Genomic DNA, 15,633 nt, shown 5'->3' on the forward strand with positions numbered 1-15,633 from the left:
AGCGCAGGCACCAGTGTCTGTCCCCGCTGGGACTGGTCAGCCAGCGGACGAGGGCTTCCCGAGACCCCCCCTTCCTAGGCCTAGGGGAAGGGTGGGGAGGAGCCCAGCGGCTACCGAGGGCACCGTGACCCCCTCGGCCAGCAGGGGATCCTCCCGTGGAGCTCCCCATCGCTGGAGTTGAGGCAGCTGGACTTGGAGGAGATAAGGCTGAAAGAGCTGGAGTTGAGGCAGCAGGAACTGATGGAGCGAGCAGAACGGGAAAACAGAGATAGCGGGAACTGGAGGAGAAAGAGAGACAGAGACAGCATGAGCTGGAGGAGAAAGAGAGACAGAGGCAGCGTGAACTGGAGCTGGCGAGGCTGAGGGGCAGCGGGACCCCAGCTGCGGTGAGCAAGGGGGGGCCCAGGACTGCGCGGAGCTTTGATAAGTGCATCCTGGCCCAGCGTAAGGAGGGGGAGGACATGGATGACTTCCTGGATGCCTTTGAGACGGCCTGCAAGCTGCACCAGGTAGATCCTGCGGACAGGCTCCGGGTTCTCACCCCCTTACTGGACCCCAAGGCCATAGCATTGTACCGCTGACTGGAAGGGGCGGAGAGAGGTGACTATGAGCTATTCAAAAAGGCCCTGCTACACGAGTTTGGGCTGACTCCTGAGATGTACCGAGAAAGGTTCCAGCGTCTCATATCTGCAACTAGCCGCCCACATGGACGGATACGCCAGCAAGTGGGCAGATGGGGCCCAGACGAAGGGGGATGTGGTTAAACTGCTGGTACTGGAGCAACTGTATGAGCGGTGCCCATCTGACCTGAGGCTGTGGTTGAGGGACCAAAAGCCAGAGAACCCGCGACATGCAGGGCGCCTGGCCGATGAGTTTGTGAAGAGCTGGTCGAGGGGGCGGGGGTGAGGAGTCCCAAAGTGACAGGCCCGCCATGATGCAGAGAGAGAGTCACCCTGGGACCTCCCAAAGGGGAAACATGGATGTCATGGAGTGTGGGGGCATCACATCTCTCCCCCCTTCGAGACTAAACTGAGCGGGGTCACTCTGCCCTGTGACCTGGGGAAGTTCAGGGCCCCCTCTCCGGGACAACGTGTCCGCTATCAGGTTGGCACTTCCCTTCACATGGACCACGTCCATGTCATAGTCCTGCAGGAGCAGGCTCCACCTCAGGAGCTTGGCGTTGGCTCCTTTCATCTGGTGCAGCCAGGTCAGGGGAGAGTGGTTGGTGTACACGGTGAAGTGTCGCCCGAAGAGATATGGCTCTAGCTTCTTAAGGGCCCACACCATGGCCAGGCATTCCTTCTCGATGGCCGCGTAGTTCTGCTCCCGGGGTAGCAACTTCTTGCTCAGGTACACGATGGGGTGTGTCTCCCCCTTTTCATCCTCCTGCATTAACACTGCCCCCAGTCCCGTGTCTGAGGCGTCGGTGAACACCATAAAGGGCTTTTCAAAATCTGGGTTTGCCAGAACTGGGCCACTAACCAGAGCCTCCTTCAGCGCCCGGAGAGCCTCCTGGCACTGCTCAGTCCAGACCACCTTGTCTGGCTTCCCCTTCTTGCACAGCTCAGTGAGGGGGGCGGCTATGGCGCTAAAGTGGGGCATGAACCTTCGATAGTACCCCGCCATCCCAATAAAGGCCTGGACCTGCTTTTTGGTTTGGGGAGCGGGCCAGTCTCTGATCACGTCCACCTTGGCTGGTTCTGGCTTTAGGCAGCCGCTCCCCACCCGATGTCCCAGGTAAGATACTTCAGCCATCCCCACCTTGCACTACTCAGCCTTTACGGTTAACCCAGCCTTTCGGAGTCGGTCCAGGACTTGCTTAACCTGGGACACGTGGTCCTCCCAGGTCTGGCTAAAGATGCAGATGTTGTCAATATACGCCACAGTAAAACTCTCCATCCCCCTCAGTAGCTGATCCACAAGGCGCTGGAAGGTGGCCGGTGCTCCCTTGAGGCCAAAGGGCAGGGTCAGAAACTCGTAGAGCCCCACAGGGGTGATAAAGGCCAATTTCAGCCTGGCATCTGCATCCAGCAGCACTTGCCAGTAGCCCTTTGTAAGATCCATGGTGGTGAGGTACCAAGCATCTCCCAGCTTGTCTAAGAGCTCGTTAGGCCTGGGCATAGGGTAGGCATCGGATACGGTGATGGCATTGAGCTTTCGATAGTCTACACAGAACCGGATTGACCCATCCTTCTTGGGAACCAGCACCACTGGCGAGGCCCAAGGCCTGGAAGACGGCTGGATCACCCCCAAAGCCAGCATGTCCCTGACCTCTCTTTCTAGGTCCTGGGCAGTTTTCCCGGTGACCCGAAAAGGGGGGTATCTTATAGGGGGATGTGACCCGGTCTCCACCCTGTGGACAGTCAAATTAGTGTGTCCAGGCTGGTTGGAAAACAGCTGTCAGTATAGATGCAGCACCCCTCTGATCTCAGCGTGCTGGGCCAGGGTCAGCTGATCAGAGAGGGGAATCGCCTCCGGGGGGAACCAGCTTTTGTCCCAGGGAATAGATCCACTAAAGGGTCATCTCCCTCCTCCTCCCAATGTCCACACACGACCAACACCACATTCCCCCTGTCATAGTATGGTTTCATCATGTTCACATGCTACACCCGGCGGTGATGTGCCCGGTTTGACAGCTCCACCACATAGTTTACCTCATTTAGTTGCTTAACAACCTTGAACGGCCCTTCCCAGGCAGCCTGGAGTTTGTTTTTCCTCACGGGGATGAGAACCATCACCTGATCCCTGGTGGCGAAGGCGCTGGCCCGTGCCATGCGGTCATACCAGACCTTCTGCTTCCTCTGGGCTCGGGCCAGATTCTCCCTGGCCAGGCCCATGAGCTCGGCCAGTCTTTCCCGGAAGGTCAGGACATACTCCACCACCGACTCTCCATCGGGAGTGGCCTTCCCCTCCCATTCGTCCCTCATCAGGTCTAGGGGCCCCTTACCCGCCTTCCATACAACAGTTCGAAAGGTGAAAACCCAGTAGATTCCTGGGGTACCTCCCTGTATGCGAATAGCAGGTGAGGTAAGTACTTGTCCCAGTCCTGCGGGTGCTTGTTCGTAAATGTTTTTAGCATCATCTTCAGCGTCCCGTTGAACCTTTCCACCAGCCCGTTGGACTGGGGGTGATACGCTGAGGCCCAGTTGTGCTGGACCCCACATTTCTCCCACAAGCACCGGAGCAGGGCCGACATGAAGTTGGACCCCTAGTCCATTAAGACTTCCTTGGGGAACCCCACCCGGCTGAAAATGGTCAGCAGCGCATCTGCCACGGTGTCTGCTTCAACAGAGGACAAGGCCACTGCCTCGGGGTAGTGAGTGGCAAAATCTACCACCACCAGGATGTATTTCTTCCCCGACGGGGTCGCCTTGCTGAGAGGTCCCACTATGTCCATGGCCACCTTCTGGAAAGGTTCTTCTATGATGGGTAAAGGCCTCAAAGCTGCTTTCCCCTTGTCCCAGGCCTTTCCCACCCTCTGGTAGGGGTCACAGGATTGGCAGTACTGTCGGACCTGGGTAAAGACCCCAGGCCAGTAAAAGTTCTCTAGCAGCCTCTGCCTGGTGCGCCGGATTCCCTGGTGCCCTGCGGGAGGGATGTCATGGGCCAGGTACAGTAGCTTGTGGCAAAACTTCTGGGGAACCACCAGCTGCCTCCTGATCCCCCATGACTCTAGGCTCCCCCAGGGGAAGTATTCTCGGTACAGGAACCCCTTCTCCCACAGGAACCTCTCCTTGCAACCTCTCCTCATGGTCTGTACCGCACTGAGGTCAGCCAGGTCCCTTGGTCTCCGCAAGGAGGGATCTTTCTGCAACTCGGCCTGGAACTCAGCAGTTGGGACAGGGAAGAAGACCTGCTCTCTCTCATCGGATGGGTCTGAGGCCGCAGCCTCTCTGAGCTGTGTCCCTGTGCGTTCCCTCCCCACCAGGTTAGGGTCCTGCGCCTCGGGCAGAGTACCTTCCCTGTTGTTGGGGCGCAGTGCCCTCCGCTGACTCTGACTACGGGTCACGACCAGGGCACTCCGGGCGTTGCTTGGCCAGACCTCCAGGTCTCCCCCCCCTTAACACCTCCATGGGCAAATGTGGGTGTACCCCCATGTCCTTGGGTCCCTCCTTGGCCCCCCACTTCAAGTGTACCTTCGCCACAGGCACCTTGAATGGGGTCCCGCCCACGCCCATCAGGGTCAGGTAGGTGTCAGGCACCATCCGATCTGAGGCCACCATCTCGGGCCGGACCAGCGTCACCTCTGCGGCCGTGTCCCAGTACCCAGTGACCTTCCTCCCCTCTACCTCCAGGGGAACAAGGCACTGTTTCCGGAGGGGCAGCCCCGCGCCCACCCTGTAAACCAAAAACTCGGAGCCTGGAGCATCCAGCCCCCCAGAGGAGCTGACCTAGGGCCCTCCTCCCTCCTTTGCATATGCGGCCAGCCCCCCTTTCCTGCGAACGCTGCCCCTCATCCGGCTGGGTCTCTACTAAGTTAACCCGGTGTGGGGTCGGTCTGCTCAGTCTGTCCTTGAGCCTGGGGCACTCGGACCGTATGTGGCCCCTCTGACCACATTGATAGCAGCTCATGTCCCGTTGGTCCCCTCAAACCGGTCGGTTGTCCCTGGGCCAGGATGCACTTATCAAAGCTCCGTGCAGTCCTGGGCCCCCCTTTGCTCACCGCAGCCGGGGGCCTGCAGCTCCTCAGCTTCGCCAGTTCCAGCTCATGATGATGCTGTCTCTCTTTCTCCTCCAGTTCCCACTGTCTTTGTCTCTCCTCAAGTTCTCTCTGTCTCACTTCATGTTCTCTCTGTCTCTCATGATCCTCCAGCCCTCTCAGTTTTAGCTCTTTCTCCCATTCCAGCCGCTTCCACTCCACGGATGCCGAGTGCCGCTGGGACGATCCCCTGCTGGGGGATGAGCTTCGCGGGGAGGATTCCCTGCTGGCTGGGGGGGTCATGGTGCCCTCGGCATTCGCTGGGCTCCTGCCCCTAGGCATAGGAAGGGGGGGTCTCGGGAAGCCCTCAGCCGCCGGCTGACCAGTCCCAGCTGGGACAGACACTGGTGCCTGCGCTGCATCTGCCAGGCTGCTTCCCTCAGAGACAGGGCTCCGTTCATTCATGCGGTCTCCCTCCTCCAGCCGGGCAACCAGCTGGTCCTTGGTGAGTCTGCCCCTGTGCAGCCTCCTCTGCTTGCACAGCTCCAGCAGGTCACACTTGCGCCGCTTGGCATACATCTTCCTGCTGGCCACTCACAGGCCGGGGTGCTCGCCGCTCCCCACGGTTTCCAGGGGGACCCCTAGTGCACCAGCCCTTCTTGAGGTCACCACCTCTCTGCCAGGGTCGAGCTGCAGACTCCTCCGCCCCTGGGACCGCTCGCTGCAATCCCCCGGGGGACCCTGTTACTGCAAAGTCCTTCTCACTGGGCACACACTCCCAGGGGTTAATCACCCCTTCGTTTTACTGCTCCCCAGCCACTTACTGCAGGAAGCGCCATCCACGGGGTGCAGTATCTCCCGCCGCTGCCACCAGTTGTCACGGAGTGTGGGGGAGTCCGGTCCTGCACCCCTCTTCCTGGGACCCACAGTGACTCTCAGCCAGCCAGTAAAACAGAAGGTTTATTGGACAATAGGAATGCAGGTTACAGCAGAGCTTGCAGGCACAACTAGGACCCCTCCATCGAGTCCTTCTGGCGGTTCAGGGTCTTTGGATCCCAGCCTAGTCCAACCAGCCAGCCCAAAACCGAAACTCAACTCAACCCCCTCCAGCCGGCCCCTTCCTTTGTCCAGCTTCCCGGGCAAAGGTGCTGACACCCCTCACTGCTCCCTGGCTCAGGTTACAGGCTTAGGTCCTAGTCCCTCACCTAAAGGAATCCCCGGCTCTCCCATCCCCCACACAGACAGTCCCTGCTGCATCACAATGGAGAACTCCCTCCCAAGGGGAACACATGCCATCAGGCCAACCGACCAGCTCGGGGGGACCAATGGGACGTGAGCTGCTATTGCTGTGGCCAGAGAGGCCACATTCAGACCCAGTGCCCCAGGCTCGGGTACAGACCGAGCAGACTGGACCCACAGAGGGTTAACTGGGTAGGGACCCAGCTGGATGAGGGGCAGGCTTCCCAGGCAAGCGGGGCTGACAGCTTTCCAATGGCCCAGGAGAGAGGAGGGCCCCAGGCCAGCTTCTCTGGGGGGTTGGATGCTCCAGACTCAAGGTTCTCGGTTTACAGGGTGGGAGTGGGGCTGTCCCTGCGAAGCGAGTGCCTTGTTCCCCTGGAGGTGGATGGGAGGAAGGTCAACGGATACTGGGACACAGGCGCTGAGGTGACGCTGGCCCAGCCCGAGGTGGTGACGTCAGATCAGGTGATGCCCAACACCTTCCTGACCCTGATGGGGGTGGGCGGGACCTCATTCAAGGTGATGATGGCGAGGTTACATCTGAAATGGGGGGCCAAGGAGGTCCCCAAGGATGTGGGGTTGCACCATCATTTGCCCACTGAGATGTTGATGGTGGGGAGACCTAGAGGACTGGTCAAGCAACCCCCAGAATGCCTTAGTCTTGACCCATAGCCAGAGCCGGCAAGGGGCACTACGCCTTGACCTCAGGAAGGATGTCACACCGGAGGCACAGAACCCTACCCTGGTGGGGAGGAAGCACCCAAGGACAAGGATCAGGGGCACTGCGGCTTCCAACCCACCCGGCGAGAGGGAGCAGGTCCCCTTCCCTGTCCCAGCTGCTGAGTTCCAGGCCGAGTTGCAGAAAGATCCCTCCTTGCGGAAGCCCAGGGACCGGGCTGACCTCAGTGCGGTACAGACCATGAGGAGAAGTTGCAAGGAGAGGTTCCTGTGGGAGAAGGGGTTCCTGTACCAAGAATGGGCTTCCCCAGGGGAAGTAGAGTCATGGGGGATCAGGAGGCAGCTGGTGGTCCCCCAGAAGTTTTGCCACAAGCTGCTGTACCTGGCCCATGACATCCCTCTCACAGGGCACCAGGGAATCCGGCGCACCAGGCAGAGGCTGCTAGAGAACTTTTACTGGCCTGGGGTCTTTACCCAGGTCCGACAGTACTGCCAATCCTGTGACCCCTGCCAGAGGGTGGGGAAGGCCCAGGACAAGGGGAAAGCAGCTTTGAGACCTTTGCCTATCATAGAGGAACCTTTCCAGAAGTTGGCTATGGACATAGTGGGACCTCTGAGCAAGATGACCTGGTTGGGGAAGAAATACATTCTGATAGTGGTAGATTTTGCCACCCGCTACCCCGAGGCAGTGCCCTTAGCTTCTATTGAAGCAGACACTGTGGCGGACGCACTGCTGACCATCTTCAGCCAAGTGGGGTTCCCCAAGGAAGTCTTGACAGACCAAGGGTCCAACTTCATGTCGGGCATCCTCCGGTGCTTGTGGGAGAAGTGTGGGGTCCGGCACACCTGGGCCTCAGCGTATCACCCCCAGTCCAACGGGCTGGTGGAAAGGTTCAACGGGACGCTAAAGATGATGCTGAAAACATTTATGAACCAGCACCCGCAGGACTGGGACAAGTACTTACCTCACCTGCTGTTCGCGTACAGGGAGGTACCCCAGGAGTCTACTGGGTTTTCGCAGGGAGAGGGGTGCAGGGCCTTGACTCTCCCCCACTCTGTGACACCAGCCTATCCCCCTCTGCCCTTCCAGCCCCATTCCCACTGCACCCAGTTCCAGCCCCTGCCCCTCCCGCCTCGCTCACCTGAAAGACGCGTTTGGCCCAGGTGCGGAAGGCCTCCTCCTGGGCACACAGCTCGTCGCCCTCCCCCATGGCCAGGATGCGCTCGCCTCCCAGCTCCTCCAGCCGCGTGTCCACAGCGTGCGCGAAGGCACAGAAGTGAGGGTAGGCCCGGGAGCCCAGCCCGAAGACTGAGAACCTGGGGGGCACAGGAGACAGCAGCTGAGCCCCTGGCGGGGTTTTGCCCTGCCCCCCGCTCCAGCCCATGAAGAGGGGGACCCCAGGGCCGAGTGGGAACATACAGGTCACCCAGTCACTTCCCACCAGCCCCAGGGGACATGTTGCAGGACAGGGGGAGCCCAGGGCTGGGCTAGCTGGGGCTGTGGGTCGGGAGTGAGGGGCACTGGCAGACCTGGGGGGCAGGGCTAGGATCGCAGATAGACCAGGGTGCCCTCCTCCTCTAAGAGGCATTGGCAAAGGGGGTGCTGGCTGGGGCTGCCTCTGCCCCCTAGGACAGCAGGGGGTGCCATGGCTCCTGGGGAGGCACTGAGAGTGGGGGGCGGGGTCAGAATGCCCCCTGGCCCAGTGTGACTTTTCCACTCCCATCCCACGCCTGCTGCCCTCACCCAGGGGGCGTTTCCTGGCCCTCGCTGGCTTCCCCGATTGCCAAAGGAAATTTTCGGTAACATTTTTACAAAGCATCTGTGTGCCTCAGTTTCCCCTGCACTTTTCATTGCTCTCCAGTGGGGGCAGAAGGGTTCACTCTGTGCTTGGAGCTGAGCTGGGGACACGGGTGGAGGGGGCCAAAGGGGGAGTTGGGTGATATCTGTATGACACCTGCATGTGCCTCAGTTTCCCTCTGCACGTTGCACTGTCACTGAAGGGTTGCGTCTCCTGGGGAACCAGCGCAGGCGGCAGGGGATTGGGGGCTCCCGAGAGGGGTTGGAGCGAAGAGGGTCATGCACTGACTGAAACCGACCCCAGCCCCATAGCACGTCCCGCAAGACAGAGACGCCAAGGCCCGAACCAGCCGTGCCTGGCAGCAGGAAACCTCTGGAAGATGGGTGGTGGGACGGAGCCAAGGCCGGGGCTGGTGCTGCTCGGCTGGCCCGGCAGGTACTGGCCTGCGGCTGGACTCCTGGCTCGCTGCGCTGACCTCGGCCCGTCAGACTGGCCAGGTGACTAATCGACGGGTCCTGGTTGGCACAGGTGGCCCGTGTGGCAGGGAACGCGCCCCTGGTAGGGCCCAGCACGGTAGGGCCCAGCACAGCCTCCCACAGGCCTCGCTGCTGGGAGCATGGGGAGACGGGGCGTTGGGGTGAAGGCCCCGCCTTGGAGTGTGGGTCCCTAGCGAACTGGGGGTCCCTGGGCCCGGCCTGCTAAGGGGTCCCACCCCGGAGCCTGCTGACAGGCCAGGCACAGCCCAGACCCTGGAGCTCCGTGACAAGGGGCGAGTCCATCTCTCCCCCACACCCAACAGACAAGGGAACGCAGCCAGAGCCAGGCGCTAAAAGGGGCAGAGCTGGGCCGGATCCCAGGTGTCCCGGTGCCCCTCGCCATGGGCTGCCCCTACCGGAGCGTGCCCAGGGCCCCAGCGCTGTCCGTGTTGCTCGATTCCTTTCGCTTCTTCTTCCACGAGGCCACGAGCCCGTCGCTCTGCGAGACGCTGTTGAACCGCACCTTGTAGCTCCTAGGAGGGGATGCGCAGTGAGCCCAGGCTGGGCAGGCCCCCCCTTTCCTGCCCAGGGTGGGGGCTGGGATTGGGACCTCTCCCTTCTGGGGGCACCAGCTCCAATCCAACCCCTGGGTGGGGGCCTTTCCCCTCTCGGGGGTGCTGGTGCAGTGGGTGCATGTCCCAAGCATTCCCCACTCCAAGGTTCGGAACGTGCCACCCGCAGCCTTGCCCCGGGTGCAGTGACCCGGCCAGCCCAGGGACCTCACTAACCCACAGCCCCGGGCACAGGGGGTCCTCAGCGCTGGCCCAGAGCTGCCCCACACCCGGGGAATCACTCACTTTTGTTGCTCGGGCTGCGTGGAGCTGACATAGGGGCAGGACATCTCCATCAGCGCCTTGGCAAAGCTCTGCCGGGAGAGAGGGGTCAGGGGCTTGGGCGGGCACTGCCTGGCCCCCTAGCGCTGCTCCCCCAGGCACCCCCTGGTCCTCTAGCGCTGCTCCCCTAGGCACCCCCCGGCCCTCTAGCACTGCTCCCCCTGACCCCCTCCAGCCCCCTAGCACTGTTCCCCTTGTCATCCCCCGGCCCTCTATCACTGCTCCCCCAGGCACCGATCCCCAGGCACTCCTCAGCCCCCTAGCTCTGCCTGCCAACCCCAGGCACCAATCTCTGGACACCCCCTGGGCCCCTAGCGCTGCCTGCAACCCCCAGGCACCCATTCCCGGACACCCCCACCCCCCTAGTGCTGTCTGAAACCCCCGGGCATCGACCCCCAGGCACCCCCCAACCCTCAAGCACTGCTTCCCCAGACACCCCCCAGCCCCCTAGTGCTGCTCCCCCGAGCACCGATCCCCAGGCACCCCTCGGCCCTCTAGCGCTGCCTGCCACCCCCAGCCCCCTAGTGTTGCTCCCCCGGGCACCAATCCCCAGCCACCCCCCAGCCCCCTAGCACTGCCTGCCACCCCCAGGCACCCCCCGTCCCTCTAGTGCTGCTCCCTCAGGCCCCCTCCAGCCCCCTACTGCTTTCCCAGGCACCCCTCAGCTCCCTAGCGCTGCTCCCCCGGGCACCGACCCCCCATCTTGGGCACCTCCCCGGCCCTCTAATACCAGCTCCCCACCCAACAACGATCCGTAGGTGCTGCCCCAAGACTTTGCCCCCTGGGGTCCCCCCTCACCTCCCCACTCTCCGGCGGGTCGCCGTTGCCGAAGGTGCTGGTCACAACCAATACCAGGGTCTCATGCTCCAGGCTGACGATGTCGTACTCGTCCATGCAGAGCACCTAGGGGGGTGACACTGGGGGGTCAGTGGGGCACTGCTGTGCCCATCTCCTGTGCAGAGCAGGCAGGCCGCACGCTCCAGGCTGGGGGGAGGGATCCCTGTCCCCACTCACACTGAGCCAGTGGAACTCCCTGCCACAGGGTCTCGCTAAGGCCAAGCGCTCAGGCACGGTCAGAGCGTCAGACATTGCTCTGGATAATGAGATCGTCCAGAGCCCCCCAGGGGCATCCGGCCTGGCTGCCTGCGACAGCGCTGGGCCGGCCTCTGCTCTGGACTTGAGGTGTCTCCCTCTGGGCAGGGTCCCTTGGAGCTGCTGGGCCTGGCCCCGCTGGGGGTCCAGGGAGCCTCACCTGGGCTGGTTATTTCATCCCTGACCAATAGGGGTCTCCCCGCCTCCTCCGGAGCAGCCAGGCCACGGGGGCTATGGGGGCGTGGGGGGGAGCCACTGGCAGTGCCTGCGTTGCCAGAGCAGGGTGGAACCCAGGCGTCCTGGTTCCCCGCCTCCTCCCCCTCTGTACCCACCAGAGTCTGCCCGCTCCCACCCCCCAGAGCTGGAAAGAGAACGCAGGAGCCCTGGGAAACCAAATGTTGCAGGTTCCCCCCCATCTGAAAAGCCTTCGGGGAGATGGGAACCCAGCAAGGGGCCAACAATGTGCCAGCCACAGCCAGTCCCCCACCCCCTCCAGCCTCCTGCCCACCAGCTCCCATCCTCCCCCAGCCCCCCACAAGCCTCCACCCACCCCAGCCAGCCCCCATTCATCCCCTGAACCCCAGCCAGCCCCCTGACACTGCCCCCTGGCAGCCCTGTCCTCACCCAGCCCCCCAAGCCAACCCCCCCACCCTCCTCAGCCAGACCCTCTTCCTCCCCCAGCGAATCTCCACCCCATACCCCCCTGCCAGAGCCCCTCTCCCCCAGCCAGCCCCCGACCAATCCTCTGCTACGCCCCACCCACCCCATCCTGCCCCCAGCCATCCCCAACGACCAGCCCCCCGCCCCACAGGCAGTCCCCTGCAGCCCCACCTTGGGGTCGAAGGCACGCCGGAACAGCTCGCCCAGGTTCCAGGCGTAGGTGCGGGACTTGCCCGTCTCGGTGGCATACAGGATAGTGGCCTTGACGCGCCGCGCCATCACGTGGACCATCAGCTTGGCTGAGAACTTCACCGCACTGTGGGGAGGCCAGAGGTGTCACCATGAGCAGCGCCAGCTCCCTCCTGCAGGCCCCAGCCCTGGGCCCCTGCCGGGCCAGTGGTCTGAGCCGGCCAGGGCAGTGCCCGGGCAGCCGGGTCCTATGGCTACAAGCCGCGGGGTGAGGGGAGGAGACAACGATGGGGCAGGATACGGCCTCAGTGCCTCTGCTATAGCTTGGCCCGGGCAGAGCTGGCCAAGGCCTCTGTCAGCCCATCAGCTGCTCTCTCCACCCCCCCAAACTCCCGCTATGCCCACTCATAGGGGTCAGGGATGCTGCAGCTCCTGGCACTTCTAAGCAGCTGGCCATGCCCAGACACGACATGCCCTGCTGCTCCTTCCATGCCCAGACATGCATCTCCACACCCTGCCAGTCCTGTCATGCCCAGACACGGCTATCCACGCCCTGCTGCTCCTGCCACACCCAGACACGCATCTCCACACCCTGCCAGTCCTGTCACGCCCAGACACGGCTATCCACGCCCTGCTGCTCCTGCCATGCCTGGACACGTCTTCACACCTTGCTAGTCCTGCCACATCCAGACACGCCTATCTGCACCCTGCTGCTCCTGCCGCACCCAGAGATGCCTATCCACGCCCTGCTGCTCCTGCCACACCCAGACACGCATCTCCACACCCTGCCAGTCCTGTCATGCCCAGACACGCCTATCCACGCCCTGCTGCTCCTGCCACACCCAGACACGCATCTCCACACCCTGCCAGTCCTGTCATGCCCAGACACGCCTATCCATGCCCTGCTGCTCCTGCCACACCCAGATACGCATCTCCATATCCTGCCAGTCCCGCCACGCCCAGACACGCCTATCCATGCCCAGCTGCTCCTGCCACGCCTGGACATGCGTCTTCACACCTTGCTAGTCCTGCCACATCCAGACACTCCTATCCATGCCCTGCTGCTCCTGCCACGCCTGGACACGCCTCTTCACACCTTGATAGTCCTGCCACGTCTAGACCCACCTATCCACACCCTGCTGCTCCTGCCACGCCTGGACATGCATCTCCACACCCTGCCAGTCCTGCCACGCCGGGACATGCCTATCCATGTCCTGCTGCTCCTGCCACACCCGGACACGCCTATCCACGCCCTGCTGCTCCTGTCACACCCAGACACGCCTATGCACACCCTGCTGCTCCTGCCACGCCTGGACATGCGTCTTCACACCTTGCTAGTCCTGCCATATCCAGACACTCCTATCCATGCCCTGCTGCTCCTGCCATGCCTGGACATGCCTATCCATGCCCTGCTGCTCCTGCCATGTCTGGACACACATCTCCACGCCTTGCTGGTCCTGCCATGCCTAGACACGCCTATTCATGCCCTGCTGCTCCTGCCACGCCCAGACATGCCTATCTACGGTCCGGGGGGGGGTGGGATGGGGGTAGGGGCAGAGCGAGGTCCCGGGACCGAGAAGGGGAGTTCTGAGGGGATGGGCTCTGCCCTTTCTTAGGGCCATCACTCCCCCACCCCACCCCCTGCTCATGGTCCCCTCCTCGCCCGCTCATAGTGCCCTTACCCTCCGCACCCGCTACCCTCCCACCCCTCATGCTCCTCCCACCCCACCCCTCTCCCCACCCCCACCCCGGGGCCAGCCTGGCACCTACTTGGCCACTTCTTTGAAGGTTTTCTTCCTGGTGATGCTGGTGCCCTTCGAGGTATAAACCTTCCAGGCGTCCGGCTGCAAAGGAACCAGCCAGGTCAGCCCCGGGCAGCCGTGGGAGGGGGCGGGGAGCGGCCATGCAGCCCACCAGGGCCTGGGACCGGCCAGCTCCACTGCACAGGAGGATGGGAAGTGGCTGGCTGTGCAGCACCCCAGGGAGGTGCTGGGGGGAGCTCCTGCTGGGGGGCTGGACCTGCATGGGGCTGCCTGGGAAGGAGAGGGTGTCCCTTGGATGGCACTGGGGGGCACTGGGGGAGGGGTGATCCTGGCGGGTGGGGCAGTCCCGGGGGGGAGGGACGATCCAGGCAGGGCCAGTTTAACTCTCCTGTGGGCCCCGGGCTATTCGATTTTGTGGGGCCCCCGTATACAAGTCTTTAAGGCTGCACTGAACCTGCCTGTTCATTAACATCAAGCCGTTCTGTGGTTACATTTCAGCCTTAAAACCTGTAGAATACAGGGGATTCAAACCAGCTCCTTCTTACCTTAGAAACGATGCTTACTGACGTCCTGTAACTGCTCTTCTTCGAGATGTGTTCACCATGTCCATTCCAATCAGCTGTGTGCACCGCCGGCACGCCAGCCGCAAGATTCCCCCCCAAGCAGCAACCGTCAGTCGGCCTGGGCGCTCCCTGGAGTCGCGCCCAAAGTAGGGTCCTGCCGACCCTCCACCCCTTCTTGCCAGCTGCTCCGACTGAGGGCTGGGAGGGTGGGTATTGGAATGGACGTGAACAACACATCTGGAAGAACAACAGTTATGAGAAGGTGAGTAATCGGCTTTTTCCACCACTCACTCTCGAGTGCTTGTTCATGTCAATTCCAGTCATGTGAGTCACAAGCCCCAGTTCAGGAGGTGGGGCCAGAGTCGTCCACTGATTGGAGCACGGCTCGTCCAAAGGTGGCATCATCTCTGGCCTGCTGCGTAATCGCACAGCGCGTGGTAAAAGTGTGGATGGGGGACACGTTGCCGCTCTGCAGATTTCCTGAGTGGGAACTGTCACGGAGTCCCCACCAAGCCAGGCAGGACTTTGGGGAGCCTCCTCTCCCTTGGAGCAGACTTGTTCAGGGCAAGACGCTCACACGTCTTCACCTCCTGGGTCTCTGCTTGGAGCATTCAGCATCCTCTGCCCCTCCGTGTGCTTCCCACAGCGAGCCCGCCCAGGCGGGTTCCTGAGGAAGCCAGAGGGTCCTGCACCCCCACTTCGCAGTCAGACGTGACTCTCAGCCAGCCAGTAACACAGAGGTTTATTCGATGACAGGAACACGGTTTAAAACAGAGCTTGTAGGTACAGAGAACCGGACCCCTCGGCCGGGTCCATTCTGGGGGCCAGTGAGCAAGACCCCCCACGTCTGCCCCCACTCCTCATCCCCAACCAGCCCCAAAGTGACTCACCCTCCAGCCCCTCCTTTCTGGGCTTTGTCTCTTTCCCGGGCCAGGAGGTCACCTGATTCCTTTGTTCTCCCACATCTTTAGCATCCCCTTGCAGGGGGGAAGGGCTCCGGCCATTAGTTGCCAGGAGACAGAGTGTCAGCCATTTATTTGCACTGGCCCACCACCTAGAGACTTAAGAAATGCATAGGGAAAACTGAGGCACCTACACAGTATTCATAGGAAACATTAAGAACAGTCCCACTTCGTCACAGGAACCTGAGCCAGGAATGCTGTTGAAGGTGGAGTACGCAGTGATTGGGGGTGCAAGAACCGCTGCCAGGTTGTAGCACTCGCAAATGCAGGGTGTAATCCATGATGAAATGCATTGTGACAACATGGGTAGGCCTTTCCATTCTGTCTGCCACCGCCACGAACAGCTGGACTGATTTTCTGCTTCGTTTTCTCAATGTAGAAAGCTAGCACGCTGTGGACATCTAGTGAGTGGAGTCTCTGCTCCCTGCTGCTAGAATGTGGCTTAGGGTAGAACACTGGGAGAAAGCTGTCCTGGTTAATGTGAAACTGTGATACCACCTTTGGGAGGAAAGCAGGAGACCTGACCTGCACCTTAACCTTATAGAACATAGTATAAGGGGGCTCTGAGGTTAGGGCCTTGAGTTCAGACACTCTCTTGGCCAAGGTTATCGCCACCAGGATCGCCACCCTGTAAGAGAGGTACAGCAGGGAGCACATCGCCAAAGGCTCAAAGGAGGATC

At 61.7% G+C, this 15,633-nt stretch overlaps 1 protein-coding gene across 4 annotated transcripts in view; it reads right to left on the reverse strand.

Moving 5' to 3' along the window:
- NOS3 (nitric oxide synthase 3) overlaps positions 1-15,633 on the reverse strand; it is an 82,766-nt gene that overhangs the window by 19,937 nt on the left and 47,196 nt on the right. For all 4 annotated transcript variants that reach the window (XR_007772825.1, XM_050942449.1, XM_050942450.1 and 1 more), the window contains exons 11-16: positions 13,436-13,509; positions 11,648-11,792; positions 10,523-10,627; positions 9,689-9,756; positions 9,248-9,364; positions 7,699-7,873 (exon numbers count right to left, since the gene is read on the reverse strand). Coding sequence is in view for 3 of the 4 variants with exons in the window: in XM_050942449.1 (XP_050798406.1) it covers positions 7,699-7,873; positions 9,248-9,364; positions 9,689-9,756; positions 10,523-10,627; positions 11,648-11,792; positions 13,436-13,509 (684 nt within the window). In the remaining variant the exon portion in view is untranslated. The remainder of the gene's footprint in view (positions 1-7,698; positions 7,874-9,247; positions 9,365-9,688; positions 9,757-10,522; positions 10,628-11,647; positions 11,793-13,435; positions 13,510-15,633) is intronic.

Source organism: Gopherus flavomarginatus, chromosome 2 (assembly GCF_025201925.1).
Source record: "Gopherus flavomarginatus isolate rGopFla2 chromosome 2, rGopFla2.mat.asm, whole genome shotgun sequence".
Taxonomy (NCBI): domain Eukaryota; kingdom Metazoa; phylum Chordata; order Testudines; family Testudinidae; genus Gopherus; species Gopherus flavomarginatus.